Below are 27,112 nucleotides of genomic sequence, written 5' to 3'. Positions count from 1 at the left end.
ACTTAAATTCGCTTAGTCCGCCTAGGCGCTAGGCCTCAGCACACCGCCTGACTAGCGCCTAGCGTCTTTTAGAACTTTGTCCAACAGTAAAAAAAATTGGATTTTATAAGTTGTGTTACGTGGCATCATCTGTTGTATCTAATTTCATAAAATTTTGGAATTCAACAATCAGGATTAATTCAACAGTAAAAATAAAAATACAAAATACAAAGTACAAAAAATATTTTTTATTATGTTTTACCTTACCATCTTATTCATTCTCCACACAACACCACACCACAACTCAATATTTATTTTTATTACACTCTTCTTAAACACACTTAAACAAACTTACAAAGTTCAACACACCTACAAGTAACACAATTACACATAACACACTTACAAACAAGTATCTTTATCATTTATTGAAAATCTCATCAAAAATTTAGGTGATAATGACATGTGGAAGATAAGGCCAATAAAACATAAAAAGAATAACAATATATATATATTTTTTTTGTGAATAGCCATCGCCCTTGCCATCATCCTTTCCTTTTTGAAAGGGTTGAGTTGCACAAAGGTAACTACTGTTTAAAGTGAATAGTAAGGGTAATTCAAGTGCCTTGCCCTTACCCTTACTCTCCTACAACGGGTAGACCTTGCTCTAACACAAACAAACCCCCCCATAATATTTGAGGGGGGAGTGCTTTAAATTTAAATTTAGATCATTGGATCAACCAAATGTTACAACCGTCTGATTAAATAAAAAAGGATAAATTACACAAAACTACCTTAACTATGGGTTGAACCCTAATCTCATACCTCATGTTTTAAACATTGTAATGTCATACTTCAACTTATGAATTCGTGGCAATGTTATACCTCCGTTAAGTTTTCGTCAATTTGACTATTAAATTATAATTTTTTATTAATAATAAATAAATAAATTATTAATTAATTAATTAATTTTTTATTCTAGTTAGCGAAGGAGTGGGCCATGCTCTTGCCACATTATCAGTTAACAGTCAAATTAACAAAAAGATTAACGTAGGTGTGATATTGCAACGAATTCATAAATTGAGGTATGACATTACAATTTTTAAAACATAATGTATTAGATTGTGGTCTGATCCATACTTAAAGGTAGTTTTTTTGTACTACTCAAAAAAGAGCCTTTGAGCTTGTTGCAAGTGGTAGACACACACGTCAGCGTGGAACCCAGCAGCTGATGCTTTTGTCGCGTGGCATGCGTAGCACACGTCGGTAGGCTGCGGATGGGGGAAAAACGGGGCGTGCTTATACCAGAATTGTTTTTTTTTTAACAAACGATATTATCGACACTAAGGGGACGAGGTGAACTTAACCTCACAATGAGTTAGCAATAATATGATTTAAATTCACATTTGACGAGAATTGAACTAAGACCTCTTTGCAAGTAAAGAGAAATACCACTGTACCGTTGTACTAAGTGGCTTATTCCAAAATTAAACTTTGGGAGAATCAGGCCCAAAATCTTTTTTTCTCCGAGACCTATTTTAGCCCAATTTTCAGCTTTTATCCTCTCCCATCAATTGCATTTGGTCTAAGTCGGCTGTATGTATAATAAGTGGAGACCCACTCAAACTCAAACAGAGCTTTGTAAATTCCAGATTCATTCCCGCCAATCTCTCTCTCTCTCCCCTCTTCCTATTAAGGTACGATTCTCTCTCTTCTAAATTATGGTAAAGTGATTCGACCCAAGAGCTATATATGTTTACAGATTCAATTGTGTTTTTTTATTCTTTATTGTTTGGGTCTCCATTACGAGAAATTAGGGCACACTATTTTCATTCAGAATCGTTTAATTTACTTTCGTTTGTTTATATGGGTATTCATCGAAACCCTAGCTCCTGTAGTTACTGGGATTCCGTGTGTGTGTGTGTGTATAATTCTAGCAAGGGGTTGATCTTCAAACTTTAAATTAAATCTCAAATTCGTTTAATTTAATACGGAGAATTCTCAAATTTTCGAATTTGGAGTGTCAATTTGGAAGAGTTGAACTTGGACTGACGAGAGCACGGGATCGTTACAGTGCAGAATTTTAATTGGCTGGTCATTTGTGCTTCGGGTTTTGTTTCGCGCAGGTTATTAAGAAATCTATGTTTTGGGTAGAAAATTGCAGGAAACAATTAGGATAATATGTGTGAGACAGGGCAGCGTAGCTTTCGTGCCATTCAAACGATATAGGCTCTGGTTTCATATAGAAGAAAACGAGAAACAGAAATTTAAACAAAAATGGAACACTCTTGGTGTACACCAATTAATTAGTTCTTTCTTGATATCCAATTTCGTTGAAGCCTGCAAAAAAGGCAGTATTGTCTTACTTAGGAGAAGGACTGCGTGACAGTAGGCTAAAGATCGGTGAAGCCAAACCAGCATGAAAGTTTGTAGAGAAACAAACAGGAAGGTGATCAAGGTTCCTATAGAAAGCAGAGCAGGTATGGGAAGTAGCATGAGAGAACAGAAAACAGGGAGAACTACCCGAGTCTGCCCCAAAGCAACAGGTAGGAAATCTCATCTGAGTAATGCTTGAATGCTTTTAACTCAACTGGTCATTCTTGTACTTTCTTGCATGTAGAAGGTTTTCCACAAAATATTACAAATAATTCTAGACCAATGTCCTTTGATTTGATTAGCCTGTCCATGCTCTGAGATGTTATGCATATTGAATTTTCAATTGCGCCTATCTTGGGCATTCCTTGAATTAGTTGCATCTTATCCTTCTTAGGGAAAGGTGGGCGTGCTGATGGCATGTGTTTGAAGCTTCCTGACAAAGGTGGGCCCTTTTCAGGAATAACAAAGGGACCACCTGATCTTGAGTGTTGTCAAGGGAAAATACTTCTTCCGCAGTCAAAGATCAAGTTGCAGCTTTTCCCTGTAAATGAAGTCACTCGCATACGATTGGAAAAGGTTGATCATAAATCATGAAGATATGAAAAATTAGAACAGCACTATGTATCTGCAAGCTAAAAGATTTTGTCACTTTAATTTCTGAGTTTGTTTTCCTTTTATTTCATTTTCAGGATGGACATCATCCATATTTAGAACTCATTCTTAGACCACAGAAGAAGATTACTTCTGTGCTAAAGCACCTTAATGACAAGTGGGGGAATTCAAGCGTTGCTCTTAATGAGCCGGTTCTATTCCCATATAAGATGCATGACAGTATGTCTAGTAACAGAAGATGGACACTGAATGATGGAGACATTAGTGCCGGAGCTGTCTATGCAGCTATTGGATGCCCTGCAGTTTTTCGCTTAAGGTATAAGTCTTTACTCAATTTTGTTAGTCAACGTATATTATTTAATTTTTCTGACTTGATATGCTTCTTAAGGTATGGCTGGCTCTCTTCTGAACCTAAAGGTGCTGATCAACCTTCAACATCAGCTAATGACTTACAATCTGAGGTCGAACAGAGATGTAGAAGCGCCGCCACAGAGAATGTATATGATGAATTAGGGAAACACACTGTGTTAGCAACAAAAGATTTCAGATCAATCAATGCAAGAGAAACAATAAATGCAGATACTGAGAATATTTCTACTGGAGTTGTTGATCTCAAGGTAAAATTTTCCGCTGAATCTTTCACTGTTTGATTGTTTGTTCTTTTATTCATGTGTGTGCGATCACATACCTTAAATGGGTTAACCTTAAAAATATCACTATACTACAACAACAACAACAAAGCCTTATCCCACTAAGTGGGATCGGCTGTATGAATCCTAGAACGCCACTGCCCTTAGTTTTGCGCCAAGTCTTCCGTTAGCTCCAAGTACTCCATGTCTTTTCTTAGAGTCTCTTTCCAAGTCTTCCTAGGTCTTCCTCTAACCATTTTTGAGCCTCTGTCTCATAATTGCATCTTCTAATCGGAGCCTCTGTAGGTCTTCAGTTCACATGTCAAAACCACCTTAACTGATTTTCTCTCATCTTATCTTCAAACGCGGCTACTCCTACTTTACCTCGGATATTTTGGTTCTTAATCTCTTAAAATATTACTATGAGTTTGAATTCTGATTGTTTCTGGTGATTATGAATGAAATGCATTAAGCTGGAAATGCAAACCGGAATGCAATATATAGATGTGATGAAATGTTGGGTTGAGAATACAAGTCTTGATAATTATTCTGTCCCTTTGTTCAAAATTTAAAATCCCAGATGGAAAATTTGTTGGGTAGAGCTATAGGTTTTACTTTTATGCAACATGTTTCTTTGATGTATTTTTAATGATTGTCTGAAGTTTTCTCTCTTATTATAATTAGGATGATATTCGGAGGAGGATGGGTAACCATACTCAGGAACCACTTTTGCTTGACAGTGTAACTAATATAAGCATTGGAGGCCTACTTTCTGAAGCATCTTTACAGGCCAAGTGCAATAACAGTGAAGAAAAACAAATTGGGAAAAATGAAGGCTTTCATCCTACTGAAACAAAAAATGATTCAAAGTCATTTGCATTGTGGGATTGTCCTTCTATAAGCATTGGTGGCCTCTTGTCTGAAGCATCCATGCAGGGCAAGCTCGATCAATTTTATGCACAACCAGTTGAGAGCAATGCAGGCTTGCCACATCCGCAAGGTCAAAGGCCATCCACTCATGACTCATGCTTATCTATTTTTGATGCTGAAGAAACTTGCCATGCATTTCCTTCTCAAAAATTATCTTTGTCGGGAAAAGATGTTCTGGGGTTTGGTGGAAGTCGTGGAGGTTTCAACCAGAATCCTGGTTCTAAACTATTCAAGTTCCCTAATGCAGCAAAGGTTAGCTGAGTTCTATTCATGCATTTCATTCTGTTATTGCAACTGAGCTATTTTTATGTTGTTTAAATCTGTGTTTCATGTTTTGTGGCTTCGGTCTCATTTAAATTAACTATGCTTCGAACACTACTTTGTTGGATTGGTATGATAAATTCCATAGATCTTCGTACTCCATAAATATATTTGGATTTTTCATCAACCTGAAATTGTTTTAACTGGTAATCAGAACTTGTCTTGAAATGGGGCATGGTGAATATTTAGTATATTGAAGTCAAGTTTCGGAATGTCTTGACATTGAAGGGTGTTATAACCTTTGATTTGGTTAAATGAGATATCAAATTTGTCTGTCGTTTACTTTTTTATATTGTTAAGACTTAAAAGAACCTGATTGATCAGTCACTTCTGGTATATCTTATCCATTGATGTATTAATCATCTGTTTGGTTTTGTACACCTTTCAAAAGTTTACTTGATCAGGATAGGACGACAACGTCAATACATTGCTTTGTTTTTTTAACGTCCTGCGTAAGTCTCTTTAAGCACCTTTAACAAGCAAGTAGCTAGCTTCCACCTTACTTAACAGCAAGGCACGAAAGCCTTCGCCTATAGCGTGTAATATCATATGGCGAGGCTATTTTTAGGCTATTTAATTCTCACTAGTATCATCCCAAAGTCACTGGGATAAAGGCTTTGTCAAGATTTGAAACAGCATGTAGCTGTGTTCCTTGTCAGGGGTATGAACTCACTTGGGCCATTCAAGCCTTTGAAAACCTGAAGTAAAATGAGAATATCTTATGTTGGATGTCTATTGCAGTCTAACAATGTAGATGGGCTGCCGCAAGACCAGCGTGCTTGTCAGGAATCGAATACAGCTCTCATGATTTGTTCGCGAGTGAACAACGATGACAGAAGTCTTGGGCTGTCAGGCATCAAATGGGTATTTGAATATCTTATCGAAAGTGATTTGATTGTTTTGAAGTTTCCGAAATTGTAAATTGCTAATGGTTTTAATTTACTGCTTGGACACACACAGACCGACTCCTTGGGGCCGTTTGATCTTGGCCTCCCCGTTTCCCAGAAGCTCATCACTGGAGAGAGTACAAGCAGCATCGGTGGATTTGTTAAGTAGCCGAATACTCAGATCAATGCTTGGTACAGTTGTGGAAGCTTGCCAAATTTATTTGAGCTGGACTTGACAAAATGAATATTAGATGAATTGATGTGTTACTAAAAGCGCTCATATAACCAAATGTGCTTCTGACAACGTTAAAGACTTTTTTTTTTTTTTTTGGGAAAAGGGAGAAAAGGTTGAAAGTTTTTCTTCCAGCAAGCATTTAGATTATTGTTAAAATTTTGTACCGTTTGGAAGTACTTGATCAAGCACTTTCGCTCGTAAGAGCTTTGACTTGAAGTGCGTGTCCAAAATTTTAATAAAAACCGAAATGCTTTTACAACCAACACTTGTAACTTTTGTGCCAAATATTATTAGAAGCGTTTGTGGTTATGCGGAATATTGTGTGCATTCTAACGATGGGGATTTTTGTGCCCTCCCGTTTGCAAAATTTGTTTTCCTTTTAATTTTTGGGTAAATGAAAAAGGGTAGAAGGAAGTGGATGTAAATTGTAATGATGAAGAAAATGGGACTGATTATGAAATCTGGGGATGTGGTGTGCTGGCCCTTTCAATTTTCTTGAGAACACCGTACCAAGTCCTTTTACAAAGCAATAAATAAATACCATATACACACAAAATTGGGACTGTTTATTTTGTAAGTTTCAATTTATAGATTATTTTTGCAAAAATTCAATTCAATCCGAAATTATTTATCTATTTAATTATCACAATGAAATTTCAATGTATTTTAGAGAACATATTCGTCAATTTCTTTGAACTTAATTAGATGCCTCAAATATTTCCGATGTGGCTAATATTTTGCAAGAATGATCTGTGAAGTGCAATTTGAAAAATAAACAGTTTGGATCGTTAAAGTTTGATTTGGTGTGGGCCCAACAACTAATCCCTATTTTTATGAAAAAAAATAGAGATCTCTTTCATTAAAGTCTTCCTCGAAATATGAAATATGTGTGTACACACACACACACACACACACACACACGTTGCAGTCATATTTAGAATAAGAATGTGATTGTGTAAATCCTAGTAGATATAGGGATATCTCTTATATTCCTATTAGGAGTTGATTACCTATTAAGAGTTGTAATCCTAAAAGAGTAAGGTTTTTACCTATCCTACTACTATAAATAAAAGCACAATGAGAGTGATACAACACACACCTCACAATTAAATCTCTCTCTTTCCTCTTGCTACCGCCGGCTCTCTTTCTCTAATCCCTTAGATTAATTCAATCAAATAGGCATACAACACGTTATCAGCATGCTCTTGACTAAAGTTGAGGAATTGACGGATCCTAGGAGGAGACTATCTTCCACAAAATTCAAAGGCTCTTCTTTGTTTTCTGCCAATTAGGTACGCTTAAACTAAAGGAAGATATTTGAAACGTCCACGAATCATGAAAACATTCCTTATGATGCATAAACCCCTCTATGTTTATATTTTCCTTTCGATAATATATATATATATATATATATATTGTATATGTTCATATTTTTGTCAATATATATATATATATATTTGTTTCATGCATTATGTAATTAAATTGCTATGTGGAATTTGTGAGTCAAAGCATATAAATAAATTAGAAGCAATTCTAGGGTTTTTTCAAACCCTAACCATGTCGAAAAAAAAAATATATATATATATATATGGCATTGGGCACTATGCGGTACCACCACCACAGCAGCAGCCCTCTAGGCCTTGCTGCAACCACACGGACACCCCCAAGCCTTCGGCCTGGTTGACCTACATGGGCCTAAAGTCCCAGCCTGCTCTTTAAGGAAATCCGCGGCCTTCCTAGACTTGTCCTTGTGAACCCGGCTTGCATTGCCAGCAACATTAGGTTGCTGGGCTTTACCCTGCACCCTGGCCTGCTTCTCGCAGCTTTGTCTGATGGGTTGCAGTTGCCCCGACCCAGACACAAGACTAGCATTCCGCTAGGCCTGACTGTACCCTCTATTCAGCCCAAACGCCAACAGCTTGCTGCTGGGCTTCTTGTCTCGGCCCGTGGCCTATAGCCACTTATGAGTTGCTATTGCAGCCACACCCAAGCCCCCTACTCACAGCCACTAGCCGAACTTTTTGGGCTATGTTTTTTCGACCCAATGCTATTATTTTTGGCATTATTTTGCTTCCACGATCGACCCTGTTTGGTCCCAATCTATTAAATTAATTAAAAGTAACCTGCAATCCATTAACGATATAATGAATCCAAAATTATTGACCTGAATATCACTTTTAGACATTAACGATTCAATAATTTATTTTTATACTTTGAACCGTTGACATACTTTCGTAGTAACGAAGCTCTCACACTTGAGTTCCCGAAGAAACTCAAATCCACTACACTTAAATCAGCATATTACATTCTGTGTTTCTTACATGAACCTCTCCTTTATGAACTAATCATTCATAAAAACTAAATTGAACCTCTAGTTTCATATTTAGTGCCTTTGAAACTTGAAGTTTTCATTCAAAACTTACCATATGTCTATAGAACCTGAATGTTCTACGATATATGTCTATGGATCACCATATGACTAATCACCTCTGTTTTAGGGACATGTCAAACTTAAACAAGCTCGATTTCACTGCTCCGGAAGTGTCCGGAAAAAAACTACCTAAAGTGGGTTTAAAACGTGAAGCTCCATGTTACTGTAAAGGGTATTAGAGCCACCATCGAGGCATCCATCGACGACAACCCTGTCGACGAAGACACATTCATGATGCCCTGCAGACCGAGTACCTCACTGAGGAGGACCCACGCACCTTTTGGCTTGCTTTGGCCGACCGTTTCGATCACCAGAAAGACATATACTTGCCTGAAGCAAGACACGACTGACAACATCTTCGCTTCCAAGACTTTAAGTATGTGAATGAATACAACTCTAAAGTTTGTAGAATCATATCACTGCTGAAGTTCTGTAAAGTGGAACTAATCGAATCAGATCTCCTAGAGAATACCTTTTCGACCTTCCGTGCCACCAATAGTCCTGTAGCAACAATATAGGGCATAGAAATTCACCAAATTTTTGGATTTGATCTCTATCCCACTTTTCATTGAAAAGCAAAACCAGTTTTTGATAAAGAATCATCAAGCCCAACCGACTGGATCGAACGCCGCACCTGAAGCGCACCCGACCAATTCTAGTAGCCACAAACGACGAAAGTAGGGGTGGGCATGAGGCGGGCCGTGCCGGGTAGAGAGATTTTAAGTTTTGAAATCGGAGGTGGGCATGAGGCGGGCCGTGCCGGGTAGAGAGATTATAAGTTTTGAAATCGGACCTAACCCGGACCGTTTCAAACAGGCCAGTCCAAGGTGGGTCCACGGGTCTAACTTTATTTTTTTTTCTTTTTTTTCTTTCAAAAAATACGTTTTTATAAAACTACACTATAGTGCACAACAACATTGCAGCAATACAGACGTTTTCAAAAATTACAAGAGCTGCCTCAAGCTTCAAGCTTTTGCATGCTATTCCAAATCCAAAAAAACATAAACATTAAAATTGAAATAACATCCACATTAACATCTGCAATAACATTAAACGTCCAACATTACTCCATCTTCAAGAGTGCAAGACAATTGCACAGCAACTGCACATATTGCACATCATTTATGTGTAGTTGCACATATCACACAGCAACTGCACAGATTGCACAAATTGAACACATAGATCACCTAGCCTATTCCTATATCCTTGAACGGATTAATTAAATAGAACAGTAAGCATAGAATCATTTCTATCTATAACTTATGCTTCAAAGAGGCTGCTGCATATTCCTGCTGGTTCTTAGGAACGAGATCTTTCCCAGGGTGGGGGTGAACGACTGAATATCAACAATACAAATATACATAGAAGAGTGCTAGTATGTGTAATACGTTCACATATAAATACAACTTTGACAAATCATGCAAACCAAAATAAATCACGCTAAAAGAGATGAACTACGTCTGTGGCCTCTAGCATTTAAACTCCCACTTGAACATAATTTCATTAACACATTAGAACACCCCTACACCTCTAAAAAATCAAAGATCATAAAATCGACCATGAAAGAAACAAGTACTAAAGTAACTAAACTCTTGATGCTTTCTAAAACTATGGTTAATTAATCCTCATCTAATTTCAGAAAGTAATTAATTCACCCAAAAAAGAAAAAAAAATACAATAACCCCAAAATTGAATACATGAACCAAAAGGTTGATAAGATCTTAGGGTTTCAAATCCAAAAATATTTCATCTAACCACCCTAAATTATTATTCTAAATCCAAAATATTATTCAAAAAATGAAACTAAAATCATCAAAATTGATTAAAACAAGAAAACCCACTACAAATCAAAGATAAGATCAACTAACCACTACAAAGAGGCTGCAATAACTATTAGTAAAGGTTGAAGGCATTGATGCGTGAGAGATGGAGGAGAGGGAAAGAGATGGAGCGAGAGGGAAAGAGATGAGCAAGAGAGAGGGATAGAGAGGCATCTGTGATTCTGGAACCTTGGCTTGGACTCGTGTAGAACCTAGGGTAGAAACTAAAGGTTGAGATTGGATGATAGGTTATAAGTCAATCTCAGCCGTTCATTATAATTAGAAACGGGTCGGTCTGGGTACCCCTTTATTATAAGTATCTGGACTCAGCCCACCCCGTAAATGAAAAGGACCTGGCCCGACCCACCTCGTTTGTTCTCTAAAATATTAGGAACCGGCCTGTACCCGTCCCAAACCGTGATTACTCGCCTCGACCCGCAATTCCTATACTCGTTTGCCTACCTTTAGATGAAAGAATCGTCGTGGCCGTGGTAATGGACAGCAAGCCCCACCATGGGCCCAAGATCCACAAAGTGCCGGCACCAAGGGAGGAAATGTGACCTAGTAGCGTCCACCCCTTGCCCCTAAAGCCCTAAACTTCAAGAATAAGGGCAAAGCTCCTGTTCAGTCAACTTCCACTGAAATGAATATGTGCTATCGTTGTGGATCAAAAGATCATGGTAGACCCATTGGTTCAAATGATTCACAACCCCGGAAGAGGAAAACGGCACCAACTAGTGACCCTAGTTTGAATCTTACCATCGGTCACGCGTCCATTCCAACGCATAAGGTTATTCTAGATTATGGTGATGTCTTAGATGAGATAACCCAGCCTCTTGAGAATTGCAAGATTTCAAACCACTACGCAGTATTGGATGAGGTTTGGAATAGGAATGAGATGATCGTCGACGATGCATTTGCATACACAGTAGCTATTGACATTATGCTTAGCGATGACATTGAATGATTGAACCACGTTCTGTTAATAAATGCCAACGTAGAACCGATTGGTCAAACTAGAAACAAGCAATCTAGGTCGAACTCGATTCGCTTGCGAAACGTAAAGTGTTTGGACCTATTGTATCTACACCATCACATGTGAAGCTTGTTGGCTACAAGTGGCTTTTCGTGAGAACGCGTAATGAGAAGAATGAAATAGTGTGTACAAGGCACGCCTCATAGTGCAAGGCTTCTCTCAGGGCCCTGAGATTGATTACGAAGAGACGTATTCCCCTGTAATGGACGTTATAATGTTTCGCTACCTAATCAATTTGGTAGTTTTTGAAAAACCTGAATATGCAGCTTATGGATGTGGTAACTGCGTATCTCTATGGGGATCTAGATACGGAAATATATGTGAAAGTTCCAGAAGGACTTCCATTGACTGGTTCAAATAGTTCTAGACCACGGAACACTCTCTCAATTATATTGACGAGGTCACTCTACAAATTAAAACAATCCGGGTGGATGTGGTATAACCGTCTGAGTGAATATTTGACAAGTCAGGGTTATGTGAACAATGAATTATACCCGTAGCGTGTTCATAAAGAAGTTATATTCCGGATTTTCAATTGTTACAGTTTATGTCGACGACATGAACCTCATTGGAACTCCCGTAAAGCTTGAGGAAATTGATGCACACTTGAAATCGGAATTTCAGATGAAAGATCTTGAGAAAAATTGATATTGTCTCAGCTTGGAGATCGAGCATTGTTCGGATGGAATCCTAGTACATAAATCGAACTACACCTAAAAGGTGTTGCAACGTTTTAATGAGGATAAAGCGAAGCCTTCGAGTACATCTATGGTCGTTCGTACTCTAGATGCTAAACGAGATCCCTTCCGTCCAAAGGAGGATGAGGAAGAGATTTTGAAACCCGAAATTCCATACTTAAGTGCAATTGGTGCTTTATTATACTTGGCTCAATGCACTAGACCCTACATCTCCTTCGCTGTTAGTCTTTTCGCTAGATACAGCAATGCGCCCACACGCAGGCACTGGAATGGTGTTAAAGACATTTTCTGCTACCTCAAAGGTATGACGGATTTGGGCTTGTTCTATACCCATGAATCTTAGAATGTTGCCACCCCTTATGATTCTCGAATTGATTCTCGCCTTGTTGATTACGCATAGGTTGGATATCTATTTGGCCCACATAGGGCATGTTCTCAAACAGGCTATGTCTTTACTGTTGGAGACACCGCTATATCTTGGAGGTCTACCAAGTAAACTCTAATTGCAACTTCTTCGAACCATGCTGAGATTCTCGCCCTGCATGAATCATCACATGAGTGCTTTTGGTTGAGAGCAGTTATGAAACATATTCGAAGCACTAGTGGTTTTACTTTTGTCGTTGACCTTCCTACGACGATCTTTGAAGACAAGGCAACATGTATCGAGCAGTTAAAGAAGGGATACATCAAGGGAGATGATAGGGTTTTTACCACCTGCAAAAGTAGGGATAAAAACACTATAAATACTTGCAAGAGTACAAGGTAATTGTAGTATAGTCGGCTCTAGCAAGGTCGTTCTCCTCAGGGATTGAATGAATAATTTGTAACAAATCAAATCTTAATTAATTACTTGAAACAAAGTTTTGAAAAAAAAGGTTGATTTTGTGATTTCAAATAATAAAAACGAATTTAATAGAAAATAATTAAATAAAGTGACAAAATAAAATAAACTAAAAGAAAACGGTTTTTGAAAAGTAAATTGTAAAAGCCTAGGGTTCCGCGGTCACCTTAACAATCATATGTAGTTCTTCCAATTACTTATGAATTACACATACATGTTTTGAAGGTTAGGTTTTCCTAATTTATATTCTAATTGAACGTTCAGATCAAATCTGAACATGAAAGACTCATTTTGCTTTATGAAAATCCTTTGAAAAACCATGCAAGCCTTAAGACGTGGTGTTCATCTTAAGAGAAATTACAATTATTAACCACAAGAAGCCAGCGCCAATTTTAGGGAATATTCCGACCAAAATTGCATCAAATTACTTTTCTAAAAATCCTAATGGTGGCCAATCATCAAGACAATTAGATAGTTTAAAACAATAATTAATAATTCAAAACATGCATGCATAATATCATAAGTAAATTGAAAAGAAACTACATATTCTTGCTAAGGATCAAGGCATTGCCCTAGCAAATGAAACTATTTATGAGCAATCATAAAATAAAATATTATTATTAACATGGATAGAAAACACCTTGAAAATAAACTTGAATCCTCAAAAGCTCTCTAAAGCCAAAATGTGTTCTCCCCTAATGTTTCGTAAAAAAAACCCTAATGGCTAACAAGCCTTATTTATACTACTCTAATTAAAATCCTCCTAGTAAAAGGTTTTAGAATAAAACTAGGAAACATAATTAAATGATAAAACAGAAAATAAAAGGTTTCCTATTTGAACTAGAATTCGGAATTCTTAGAAAATTAGTCTTTTAACCGACCAAATCAACTCCGATTTGATCCCAAAATGTCTTGTTTGAAAGCTGAAGAAGTCCCCTACAAATCCTCAGAAGAAATCTTCCTCAAAATATGCCATCTTGACCTCCAAAATACCTAAAATGTCCAGAAATGTCAATCTGGGAAAGCTGCACGCTGGGCCTTAATTTCATCACCACGGTCAAACAGCTTGGTAGAAAAATCTGGAATTTTGATACAATCATCTTGAAAGGCACACGAATATCCTCCAATTGGAATCACTTCAAAATTCATCTGTTTGAATACTTTTTGCTCTAGAGGAAGTTAAATATCCTACATTAAGAATATAAATCAAAGTATCAAAATTCTACCAAAATAACAAATAAATTGATACTAAGAATAGGGTAAAATATATAGTAAAATATCGACTCATCAGGAGACAACACCAAACACATAGCGTCGATGTTCTTTTACTCACACCAGCAGTAACAACATCAGAACATTGAAGTCAAGCAAATTCATTCCCAGGACAACCTGGCCGATCTCTTCACCAAGTCATTGCCCAAGTCTACTTTTCAGAAGCTCATCCAAGGAATCGGAATGTGTAAATTATCTGGATCGAATCGCCTGTAGTTCTCTTATTTTTAAGTTATGTCTAACTCAGGGGGAGTATCTTGAAGCATACTCAATTGATATTAATGTACTTTTTTTCCTATGATTAGGAGCATTTTTCCCACTGGGTTTTTGCTACCTAACGAGATTTTGATGAGGCACCCATCCTGGGATGATCATACTCCATTAAGTTCACTACTTTCGTCCTATCTGACGTTTCTTTTAGACATTATAAATACTTCTCACTTTTCTCCTTAGTCTATGGGTTTTTCCCCATGCCTTAGGTTTTACCATAGCAAGATTTTGTGCGTTGTACTACCAATATATACTTTCTTTAAATTTGAGACTCGCATTCACCCGTTGTGCAGATAATTTCATCAACTATTCTACCTTATATGTTGAAGATCTAATGTGATGGTTTATTGAGTATTTACACACTCAAGGGGGAGTGTTGCAGTCATATTTAGAATATGAATGTGATTGTGTAAATCCTAGTAGATATAGGGATATCTCTTATATTCATATTAGGAGTTGATTACTTATTAAGAGTTGTAATCCTAAAAGGATAAGGTTTTTACATATTATACTAAAATAAATAAAGGCACAATGGGGGTGATATAACATACACCTCACAATTAAATTTCTCTCTTCCATCTTGCTACCGCCAGCCCCCTCTCTCTCTAATCCCTTAGATTAATTCAATTAAATAGACCTACAACAATATATATATTTTTAACAAAATATATATATATATATATACACACACACACACAGATCCTTTAACAAGAGGGATCCTCACTTTTCATAAAAAAATGGGGACATCCTCTTTACTGTTAGATTTGACTTTAATAAAATTATGTGGTTGAGATTGTGTGGCCTGTGATTTAATTTCAACCACATAATTTCATTAAAACCAATCCAACGGTCATGAGAGTGTCCCCATTTTTTTTTAAAATGGGGATCCCTCTATTTAAAGGCTCTATGTATATATATAGGGAATTATTATTAGCACTCCAAATATCTCATTCTACACTTCAAACTTTCTATATTAAGAAAGAAAAATATACTTGTGAGGAGTGTATAATGAGATTTTTGGAGGCCAATAACACTTCCCTACATATATATATATTTGAATGTTGATTTCTATGAAGGCGGAGAAAGAGGAGCCGACTACAAAGACAATGTAATGGTTGGTATAATTCCGAGGCAATGCCGGCCAAGAAACGCCAGTGTCACTCGCTCTTGTTTCCATTTCGCATTTTCTGAAAAATTTGTACCAATTACCAACTATCTCTTCATTAATTGGAATCACTGGATTTACCGTGCTGTCATTGCTCACCACCACCACCATTGCTGCCACCGCCTAGGTGATATCGTCCACTCCAAAGTCGGTCAGAGACTTAATGGGTTGTGTTCAGACGAAAACTAACTCCCCAAGTCATAACCTTCAAGTCCTTGACAAGTTGAAATGGGACAATGGCTATGTCAAGGGGAGCACTGGAGGAAGACCCGTTACCCAAAAACACTCGAGGAAGGAGATTAAGCCGGTGTTCAATGGGGAGGATAAGATTGCTGATGGTGGTAGAACCGGTGGAGCAGGAGGAGGAGGAGGAGGAGGAGGAGGAGAAGGTTTGGTTGTTCGAGAGAAAGAGAGAGGTAAGAACGGTGGGAATGTTTCGGGAAGGATGACGTTGGAGAAGATTGGAGGAGATGATGATATTGTGAATGGCTGGCCAAAGTGGTTGGTTGAGAATGTGCCTCAAGATGTCTTGGCTGGTTTCGTTCCAAAGACTGCGGACTCCTATGATAAACTTGCTAAGGTAACTTATTACTCCTCTAGACAGACTCCACTTACTAATTTGTTTGAATAAGGATGTTGGGATTTCTTGGTGGACAAGCAACCTGAATCTGGGTTTTGATATTTTGTTTGTTTTGTTGTAGATAGGGCAGGGAACCTACAGCAATGTGTACAAAGCTCGTGACAGGGACACCAAAAAGATTGTCGCTTTGAAAAAAGTCCGGTTTGACACATCAGAGCCAGAGAGTGTCAAGTTTATGGCGAGGGAGATAACGATGCTACAGAAGCTAGATCATCCCAATATCATCAAGCTTGAAGGGGTAGCTACATCAAGAATGCAGTATAGTCTATATCTCGTCTTTGATGTCATGCAGTCCGACTTGACTAGAGTAATCTCACGTCCTGGAAAGAGGCTCACTGAACCCCAGGTTGGCATTTTTCCTCGTCATCTATCCCTACACCTAAAAATTTGTTTCATCTATATATGTTATGTAGCTTTTGGGCTTATATGTGCGCGTAAGTACAGATGAACTAAGAGTGTAACGGAAATGGTGTGGAATTCATAGTAATAAATGATCAGACAGACAGATTTAGGAAGTTTTTTTTTTTTCTTTCCTTTTTATCTTTCATACAGGTCAAGTGCTATATGCAGCAGCTTCTTGCTGGTCTCCAGCACTGCCATGAAAACGGGATTTTACACCGAGACATTAAAGCTTCCAACTTGCTAATAGACAGAAATGGGATGTTGAAAATTGCAGATTTTGGGCTTGCAAATTTTTTCCCTCCTAAGAAACGTCCTCTTACAAGCCGAGTTGTGACACTCTGGTACAGAGCGCCAGAGCTCTTGTTAGGTTCTACAGATTATGGAGTTGGTATTGATCTTTGGAGTGCAGGATGCCTGTTGGCAGAGATGTTTGTTGGGAGGCCAGTTATGCCTGGGAGGACCGAGGTAAAATGATTTTATCCTAAACTTCGTTTTCAACACCAGAAACTTCAATTATATTCACACAAGGAATCATCGATTGATCCCACCATCATTTTTGAGAACTTAGATAGGCAGAGACATTAATTTGTGTATTCAGGTTGAGCAACTTCATAAGATCTTCAAGCTTTGTGGTTTACCCGGAGAGGATTACTGGAAGAAAATGAAGTTACCAACAAGCTTCCGACCACCACAACATTACAAACCTAGTTATGAAGAATTCTTCAGGGACTTCTCAAGATCATCATTTGATCTCTTAACAACACTTCTTGCTCTGGACCCGGCATCTCGTGGCAGTGCTGCTTCTGCTCTCCAAAGTCAAGTGAGTACAATCAGAAGCTCTTTCTTCGTGTAATCAATATTTTCCGTTACTTCTTTTTGGTCCCTAGCTTCCCTTTTAGTATCCCCTCAACATGTATTTACAAATTGTAAATTCTTTCTGGTTTCAGTTTTTTAGTTCGAGTCCGTTGGCATGTGACCTTTCAGCTCTACCAGTAATGTATAAAGAGGAGGACGAACGCACTCACGCCAAGGATCGGAAGAAGTATGCTATTTCACATTTCAATTATACATTGCAATTTACTTTCGTTCACTATTTTGATTAATTTAGGCATTACAATAGACTGAAAGAAGGAAAGATGACCCATACTAGAATTTATAATTTGTTTTTATGAAGTTTTTAACGTTTGATCAAATCTTACTTTACATAACGCAAATTGGGATAATCTACCCCTTCAAGCTGATGATATCGGGATGATCTAATCTCGCTTTACATAATATTAACATTTGATCAATACATCCTTCGAGTGTACAATTTTACAAATTCATTAGCGTATCAATTGCATTTTTCCATCATTCATTACATGCTAGATTTGCTGTTTCTGTTTTTTGGGTGGTTAAGAAGGCATATTCCGATGTTTGATTGACATTAGACATGGTGCATTATGTTCATAGCAAAATGGTTTTCTGTAATGAAGAGTTACAGAAACGGAACCCTCACAACGACTGTCTTGAATCTTGTAAAAATCTTCAAGAAATTATGAAATCTAGCGAGGGCTTTTATTTAAATGCCACCAAAACACAATTGCTAATTAGTGTGCTTTTCCATCTTAATTATGTACAAGCAGGACTTCCAAACCAAAGCAACTGTCTCAAACAAATCGCGGACTGGTTCAGAGAAAGGTTCAAGAGGTCGGTGGAGGATTTGAATCTTCTAATGAAGTAAATTCTGCACCTTCATAAATCTCTGATCTTAAATCAAGATTTTCATTTGAATTATCCATTAATTAATCCTTTTCTTAGTTCCACTTAATTGGGTAATTCAGTTAAACTGTTATGTGTTTCACAAGTTTCTTGGCGGTGTCTCCCTAATTTAGTAGTTTTGAGAAGAGAAATGAAATGTGAACATTATTTTAATCGATCCAAATGTTAGAATTAAACATGGTGTGCATACGGTGAAAAACGGTATGTGAATACCATCGCCTTACATAATAAATGAAACTATCATTATCCTTAGAAAATTCTTTGAAGAAACCTGTAAAATTAGAGAATTTTCCGATCTGTATTCTCTGACTAGATAAGGTAACTATTGAATTACTATCGCCTCTTATTTATAAATGGAGTCGTAATATTGTACTGCATATGCATGTGATTGATATACATATACGCATAGCTCATGACGATCGATGTACAAATATGGTTTTTGTACTTGTTTAGTTTTCGCAGCTGGAAAAGAAGGCGGAACCAAACATGTACCGGCAAGTAATGGGAAGTTGGCACAGCCAGGATATGGGAAGCATCCATAGTGAAACGGGAAGCATGCATAGCCAAGACCAAGACCAAGAGACAGGCAACAGTGCAAGCAGCAGCACTTCCTCCTATACTTTCAACACAAGCAGAAGAAGCAACAGCATATATGGCAACTTGCATGCATCTCTTTCTCCAATAATTCGGTCTCACCAAAAACGGTTCCCAACCACCGAAGGTCATCCTAATGCTTTGAAGAACATCAATCCCGATATTCTTAAGAACATCAACAACTTCACGCTCTTGCAGGCCTCGATAAAAGATATCATCAACCATACTGAAGGCAGTGCACTGTCTCAGTTCCGCAGATCTCATTCAACATTGGACTTCCGAAACATTGATATGGACAAGATTTGATAACTAGTACAGTGTGGATCGGACTGGACTAAGATTGAATAGACAAACGGAACACATATTTATCAGGCCAATTAAGCTGTTATATTCTTCCATGCGCGCTATTTACAAGCTTATAATTCTTTTTCCTCCATTTTCGGCTTCTGTTTAGGGAACTGAGTTTGTGCTATAAATAAATCTTTGTATGGATCCTTTCTTTACTCGATTATTTATGCTAAATTCTCTTGGGAATAAATAATTTACAATGACAGAAAAGTAGTAATTTTTATGATTCTCTTTGATTTAATATTTACTTGTTTGACAAGCAATTGTTTTGCGGAAGCTCCAACCAATAGTTTTCCAAAAGGTGGTTTTCCTATTGTTTTTCTTGAAACTACCCTGGTTTTTATGGTTTTAACAATTTGTTGCTCTGTTACTAGGTTTGTTGCAACTAAAGCACTTGCCCTTGAATTCATTATTTTTCTTTGAATTCCCTTGGCTTTATGCTTCCTTTTTTTCTTGTTTCTTGACCCATGGAGTTTCCACCAGTTTTTTTTTCTTTAGAATCACGGTTGTCTTCCTCAATTCTTTAGCCTGACAATCAAATCCTCAAGTCTCATCTCTTTGCGCTTGTGCCTGAGATAAGTCTTGAAATCTTTCCAAGAATGTGATAATTTTTCAATTGTAGCAGCCACTTGGGATGATTCACTCAACTACATCTTTTATGCATGAATTTCATGCAAAAGAAGTTGGAGTTCTTGGACTTAACTGATGACTATTTTGAAGTCCACCATAATGTAGTCAAGAAAACGACCTGTAATGAATTTCTTCATTCTAGCATCTTCGGTGCGATGTTTCTTGTCTAATGACTCCCACAGAGCCCTAGCAGTCTTAAATGAGCTTGTAAACACGAATATTCCTGCAATGAATGAGACAAGAACACGTGTACAAAATAATATTTGTATTAATGATTTAGGGGTTACAATTTCTTCTACAAATTTAGCCTCTGATTCGATCTTCGTAATGCGTAAATTTGTGGATTGTGCTGTTGATCCAAGGGTTGTTGGGGCTTGATCTTGAAGGTTGACAAACGGATCTTCAAGGGGCTTTTGGGCTTGATTTTGAAGAATGGTTATGCGGAATTCTTCAAGGGCTTTTGGACTTAATCTTGAAGGTTGATGGGTGAACGGATCTTCAAGAGCTTTTAGACTTAATCTTGAAGAATGGTTGGATGTGTGGATTTGTTGATGTTGTTGATCCAAAGGGCTGTTGGGGCTTGATCTTAGGATGAACGGACAATGAACGATGAACACTTTATTCAAGGGCCGTCGGGGCTTGATCTTGAATTGGTGGAAGTTCTTCAAGGGCCGTTGGGGCTTGATCTTGAATTGGTGGAAGTTCTTTAAGAGCCGTTGGGGCTTGATCTTGAAGGAGGATTTGACGAAGAACGAAGAGAGATTTCTTGATCCTTCGGGATTGGCTTGGGAGCTTTAGAGTTTCAAAGCTTCAAGGTTTTGGTGTGATGTGAATTGGTTATGAATTGGTGTTCTAAAATGAATGAAATGGCCTTGTATTTATAGAATTTTTTCAAGGCCTAATTTTGAATATAATATTCAGATGAAATAAATCATTTCTGCCAGGTGTTGACATGTGTCCTTATTTGATGACTTTTCCGATTTATTTTGATTTTTCATTTAGTCACATGCTACGTGTAAAAATTTATATGACATGTCAGCGTTGAAATTGTAATTATTGGTCAACATTTATTTCATTGAAATTTCGAAGTCTACAAATGCCCCCACTTCAAGGCGCGTTGTATACATGTGCTTGTCACGTGTAGGAGATGTGTTTTGAAGTCCCTTAATGTAAATGTTGATCCAAGGGCCATCGAGACTTGATCTTGAATTAGGCTGGAGATTTCTTCAAGGGTCGTTGAGGCTTGTTCTTGAACTTTGTTTGAAATTTCTTCAAGGGCCGTCGAGGCTTGATCTTGAATTAAATTGGACCACAAGGAGCTTCACGTGGTAGGTGATCTTTGGCTTTGGTAGTGCATGAATCGGCACGTATTTTGTTGCGTTTGTTGACTTTCCACAGCTTTGATCTTGAACTAGGTTGGAGGATTTTCTGGTTTCCTCCAATTGTTGACTTTCCACAGGCTTATTCTTGAACTGGGCTAGGGTTTTCTTCTGCTAGACTTGCATCAAAATGTCTAGATTTACTCCTTTTATCTGGAGCTGAATTTGGTTCAAAGAGGGTGGATACTTGATCTTGAATCGGACTTGATTTCTTCAAGTTGGTGACTTGATCTTTAAGGATTTGATTCAAAGGTGGTGAATTGGCATGTGCAGCTCACAACGCCTAGCGAGTCAACTCAAGAATTTGAGGGTCAAAACAAGTCCGCCAAATCTAGAGTACTTGCAACCCTGATGATATGAGATATTTTTGCTTTTGAAGAAGTAGCAAATGAATCGGCATGTGTTTTGCTTTGCTTGTCTCCACATGCTTCAATGTATCATTTTCACTTTCCTTATCTGTTCTTCAAGCAGATGTGGTATCTTCTGATGCCTTGTCTATTTCCCTGGCAGAGTGATGCTAGGTAAGCAATCATGGAAGGGTTCCAGGTAGTTGGTTCTTGACTGGGAGTTTAACTTCAAGTTCCGACTGATTGCTCTCTTTCTTATTGTCCTGCAGGTAAGAACAATGACAAAGAAAATGATAGGGAGAAAGCATGATATGAGATACTCTTGCTTTCGAATGAGTGGTGGCGATTTGACTGCGTTGCACAGCGAGGTTTTGATCTTCAGTAATGGTGCTAGCGAAAGGATATTGAAGCTTCTCGAGCTCTTTGATTAGGGCAACGATGCCGAGTTTGGATTTGATTTAAACTCCTCCATTTGGGTTATGCGGTTCTGCAAGAAAGGGTGTCGTGTTATAGTGATCTGTTCCAGCTCATCATTGATCATTCTGCTTCGATCTCTTGCAGTATTTGCCCATGATGCAAGAGTAGAATGCAACCTTTGCATTTAAATGGTCCTTCAGAGTATTACTTCTCAGTGATGATGAATACCCAAGAGCAATGCAAGGTAAGCAACCAGGCAAAGGTTCCGGGAAATCATTTCCAGATCGGAAGTTTGATTTCAGGTTCCGACTGATTGCCTTCTTTCTCCTTGTCTTGCAGGTAAGAGCAAGGGTAAAGGAAAAGACAGGGAAAAAGCATGATATGAGATACTCTTACTTTCTACCCTGATGATATGAGATACTTTTTCTTTGGTGTCATTTGTTTATAGAGGTATTCTTGGAGAGGAAGAAAACTGAGTATTTTGAGAGGCTCTGCTGGGAGTGTACTCTCGAAGGTGAGGAAGAGTTGGGCATTTTTGCAAGTTTGCTTTGCTATGGAGGATGAAGGTCGACATATATAGGAATTTCTCGATAGCCAGTAGTGGTACTATTCTTTTACTCTTGTCAACAACCATTGGGTAATTAAAACAATAAGATTCAAGCGTTTTGGAATTTGTCATAAATCTTTGACAAAGTTGCCCGTGCTTTCTGCAAAGCTGAGGTTACATGTGGAAGGTGCTGACAAATCCAGAAAAGCCAGTCCTTTTGAAATTAGGAAAGCGGTGCCTCTTCGATCTCTGAACGGCCATGTTGCCTCTTTTTTTTATAGAGGCATTAATCGTGTTCGAAAACACACTTAGAGAGTTGCCGCATGTAGAAATTTCCCTCTTTTTTTTGTATTTCTGAGAATTCGATTTACCCGACCTATATGTCTTCTCTAGACAACGTATGGCATCCATCATTCTTATCCTCCACCAGTCCTCTTACAGTTGGGGACTCTGTGATGAAGAATGACATAACCGTTACGGTGGTAACTAGAAATCTTCTCACCCCCAAGGACAACAGGATCCTTTCCAGGCGGTCTGATAAGCTGGCTGTTCAAGACTCTCTGGCTTTCAGTGTTCAGTGTGCGAGCTCCGTATCAAATATGGGCCAACGCCTTCTTGCTCGAACTCGTCAAGTTGAGTCACTAAGGACTGAGGTGGCGAGTCTTAAGCAAGAGATTAGAGGGCTTAAGCATGAAAACAGAGAGTTGCACATGCTTGCCAATAGTTACTCGACGAGCATGAAGAGAAAACTTGACTAGCTTCAAGAATCCGAAAGGATTCAGAGTGACCATAAGATGTTTGTGGCTTTACTCCAGATGCACCTATTGCCTTCGTCCTCTAGAGTTTTACCGAGTGTTAAGGCTCCAAACAATCAACCTCTAGCGCCTCTTCTTCCTGGAGTTCCGCCGAATGATGAGGCGTCACCTGATCAACCTTTGTGAAGGCTCCTTTTTTTTTTTTTTTTTTTTTTTTTTACTCATGTAAAATGTACATTTATGTAAATTTTTAAAGAAATCAATAAATGAGTTTCGTTTCATTCAATGTATTTTTTTATTATTATTAATTTTTTTACTTTATTATATATTTTTTATTTATTTTTTATTTTTTGTTTCATACGAATCCATCTTTCAAAGCAATGATGGCCATCATTGCCTTTTTTTTATTTTTTATTATTTTACACTTCTTTTTTATTTATTTTTTGATGTGTGAATCTGTTTCCTCATATTGTGATATTGTGATGATCTAATTGCTTTATTCAAGCAATGTTGATCCCATAAATTGGCCATAAACCAAATAGGACGGCCATAACTTCCTTCTGCTATGGACGTTCTTCTTTGCTCTACTGCTTGCACTGCATCTTGCTGTTTGTCTCCATGCTCTTGCTTTCGGTGCTAAGACTCCTTTTTTTTTTTGTTATCCGTCCAATTGCACTCAGCAAATTACAAAACAATTAAAATAACTTTTGCTTTCTTAAAAGGGAAGAAAAGGCATCATCATTGCATTGTATCTTGCTGTCTGTCTCCATGCTCTTGCTTTTGATGCTAAGACTCCTCCTTTTTTTTGTTATTCGTCCAATTGCACTCAACAAATTACAAAACAATTAAAATAACTTTTGCTTTCTCAAAAGGGAAGAAAAGGCATCATCATTGCATTGTATCTTGCTGTCTGTATCCATGCTCTTGCTTTTGGTGCTAAGACTCTTTTTTTTTTTTTTTTTGTTATCCATCCAATTGCACTTAGCAAATTACAAAACAATTAAAATAACTTTTGCTTTCTTAAAAGGGAAGAAAAGGCATCATCATTGCATTGTATCTTGCTGTCTATCTCCATGCTCTTGCTTTTGGTGCTAAGACTCCTCCTTTTTTTGTTATCCGTCCAATTGCACTCAACAAATTACAAAACAATTAAAATAACTTTTGCTTTCTCAAAATGGAAGAAAAGACATCATCATTGCATAGTATCTTGCTGTATATCTCCATGCTCTTGCTTTTGGTGCTAAGACTCCTCTTTTTTTTTTGTTATCCGTCCAATTGCACTTAGCAAATTACAAAACAATTAAAATAACTTTTGCTTTCCCAAAAGGGAAGAAAAGGCATCATCATTGCATTGCATCCATTCGTCCAATTGCACTTAGCAAATTACAAAATAATTAAAATAACTTTTGTTTGTACCATACTTAGGGCCTCCGTATTTAGATCTTGTATAAATACTCAGGGGACTCAAATGTAATTATGTAATAAATGAAGGGGCAAATATGTAATAAGGGGATGAGCCCTTAGTCTATAAAAGGGCATCCTTACCCTCACAATCCTCAAGCTCTCATCCTCACAAACAGAGAGCTCTCCCAAACTCTCTCTTTTTATGAGAGGCTCTCACCCTCACAATCCTTTCACAAACAGAGAAATACAATATCAGTGTGGACGTAACCTAAACATTGGGGGTGAACCACGATACATTTTGTGTTCTTTACTTTCTTGCAGATTCACGATCGGATTTACGTTGTTCCAAGACCTCCGGTTTTGTGCATCAACATTTGGCACCGTCTGTGGGAAACGACATGAAAAGCTATGTCGGTTCTCTTTCATTTTTTCATCTCACCACCGTGAATCTACAAAGAAAACCCAAGAACCAAACAACCCAACACCCACACTCAGAGACACACCCATTCAATTTATAGAGAGAAAGAGAAACTTAAGCATAAAAAAGAGCCCCAAAGAGCCCCAAAGATTCTTTCTTTTTTACAGCAAGTTCGCACTGCTCTCTGACTCTTACTGTCCTCCTCCACTCAGACCTCACGGCAACGCCTAGTTAAAACCGAAGCAAAAGCGAAACTGTTTCGAAGGAACACACGTGACGGGTGATGAATCTTTCCCATTGCAGAGGAAGGAAAGCCAGATGCCCAACTGTTTCAGCTCTTCTCTGGTTTCCTCCAACAGGTGGAAACATTGACCAATGAAGAAGAAGTTTAATTGCGTCCAAAAATTGAAGCCCTTGGATTGGAGGTTACAAAACTTCCGTCAAAGTCAACGCACCATCTGGACGAGCTGGAAATAGCCAAGGAGTTGGATAAATTATCGGCATAGTTGGATGATGTAGATGAGATGATTTCTTCAGTGATGGCTGTAGATCCTCAGGTGAAGTCACTGTTGAGTGGTACTGCTGATGTATGGATGCCAGTTATTACTTCCACTGTTGATGAACGACACAATTTTACAACTTTAGCAGCAGATGATAGCCCAGAAGCAAAAAAGAGAAGTTCCAGTTAGCTGTTGACACCTTCCAACATCGAGAAGAAAAGTACCACTAGAGATCAATAGCTAGCTGGGTGGTTTGGGTTTGACAGAGAGTGGAGTGTGGGAAAAGCTGAGGTGGACAATAAGGGAGCGAGTTGAGCTATGCTGTGGTGACTCCGTGAGCCTTTTTCAAAAAATGGTAGTGGCTCGATGAACTCAAAGATGTTCTGTATGCTGCAGACGACCTACTAAATGAGATCAAGACTGAAGCTCTGCGGCGAAAGCTCTAAGGCGATGAATCCGAAAGCAGCAGCAGCAACAAAAGTGCAGAGGAAAGGCAAAAGCAATCAAGTGAGCTACAACACAAAAGCAAAAGAAAAAGGCGCAGTGGGAAACAAAAGCAAAAGCAAAGTAGAAAAAAAAAAAGAAAAGAACAAACAGAAACAAAAGCAAAAGCAAAGTAGAAAGCAAAATAAGATAAAAAGAAAGAGACATAGTTGCGGTGGTGATGGCATGCAGAAAATGAAATTATAGGCATGACCCATTGAGCAGAGGGTCAGATTTATTTTTTGAATGATGTAATTTATTTTTCTTATATTTCAGAGATATCTGTATAACCCCATCAGAGGGTAATCATATAAAAAAAAAGGGCAAGCCCAAAATAATGGGCTGGAATGTTATATGGAGGGCGAAGGCCCATATGCCCAAAAGAGTCAGCCCTCTATCATCACTAACCAGGTGATCAAAAGTACATCCAGTACTAAAAAAAATTATTCGGCAGCCTACCGCTATTATCACCAACCAGGTGATCAAAAGTATGTCCAGTACTCCAAAATTATTCAGCAGCCTACCACTATTATCACCAACCAGGTGATCAAAAGTATGTCCAGTACTTCAAAATTATTCAGTAGCCTGCCGCTATTATCACCAACTAGGTGATCAAAAGTACGTCCAGTACTCCAAAATTATACATGAGCATCATTCATGTCAATCATACATAAACATTCATGACCATCACTCATGTCAATCATACATAAACATTCATGACCATCACTCATATCAACATTCATGAGCATCACTCATGTCAACATTCAAGAGCATCACTCATGTCAACATCTATGAGCATCACTCATGTCAATCAACATAAACATTCATGAGCATCATTCATGTCAATCAGCTTCGAAAGCTTCATTTACAGAGCTCCAGTTTTAAAAGCTTCATTTACAAAAGCTCCAGCTTCAAAGCTTCACCTACAAAGCTTCAGTGCATGGTATACAAAGACCGCCTCCGAACAAATCGCCATTTCGACCCATAC

The 27,112-nt window shown here is 38.0% G+C and overlaps 2 protein-coding genes across 6 annotated transcripts; both read left to right on the top strand.

Annotated features, from left to right (window-relative positions):
• The first annotated feature begins 1,529 nt into the window (after positions 1-1,529).
• Positions 1,530-6,282, top strand: LOC126605653 (TSL-kinase interacting protein 1-like). 5 transcript variants are annotated; one of them, XM_050273066.1, is made up of 8 exons: positions 1,530-1,673; positions 2,369-2,522; positions 2,747-2,928; positions 3,042-3,280; positions 3,353-3,581; positions 4,278-4,775; positions 5,586-5,708; positions 5,805-6,282. In XM_050273066.1, exons 2-8 carry the CDS (start codon positions 2,396-2,398, stop codon positions 5,898-5,900), a joined length of 1,494 nt encoding a protein of 497 aa, XP_050129023.1. In that variant the 5' UTR covers positions 1,530-1,673; positions 2,369-2,395; the 3' UTR covers positions 5,901-6,282. The 5 variants fall into 5 exon arrangements, with proteins under 5 accessions (XP_050129023.1, XP_050129021.1, XP_050129024.1 ...); XM_050273064.1 differs by having other exon boundaries at positions 1,539-1,673; positions 2,332-2,522; XM_050273067.1 differs by having other exon boundaries at positions 1,542-1,673; positions 2,316-2,522; positions 2,810-2,928.
• A 9,380-nt stretch (positions 6,283-15,662) lies between these two features.
• On the top strand, positions 15,663-19,202 carry LOC126604617 (probable serine/threonine-protein kinase At1g54610). The gene is made up of 8 exons (XM_050271906.1): positions 15,663-15,837; positions 15,877-16,079; positions 16,201-16,485; positions 16,692-17,006; positions 17,140-17,361; positions 17,489-17,583; positions 18,164-18,260; positions 18,756-19,202. Exons 1-8 carry the CDS (start codon positions 15,663-15,665, stop codon positions 19,200-19,202), a joined length of 1,839 nt encoding a protein of 612 aa, XP_050127863.1.
• Positions 19,203-27,112: the final 7,910 nt, after the last annotated feature.

The sequence above is a fragment of the Malus sylvestris genome, chromosome 15, assembly GCF_916048215.2.
Source record: "Malus sylvestris chromosome 15, drMalSylv7.2, whole genome shotgun sequence".
NCBI lineage: Eukaryota > Viridiplantae > Streptophyta > Magnoliopsida > Rosales > Rosaceae > Malus > Malus sylvestris.
The sequence above is the reverse complement of the archived record's forward strand: the minus strand, read 5'-3'. Positions and strand labels throughout refer to the sequence as shown.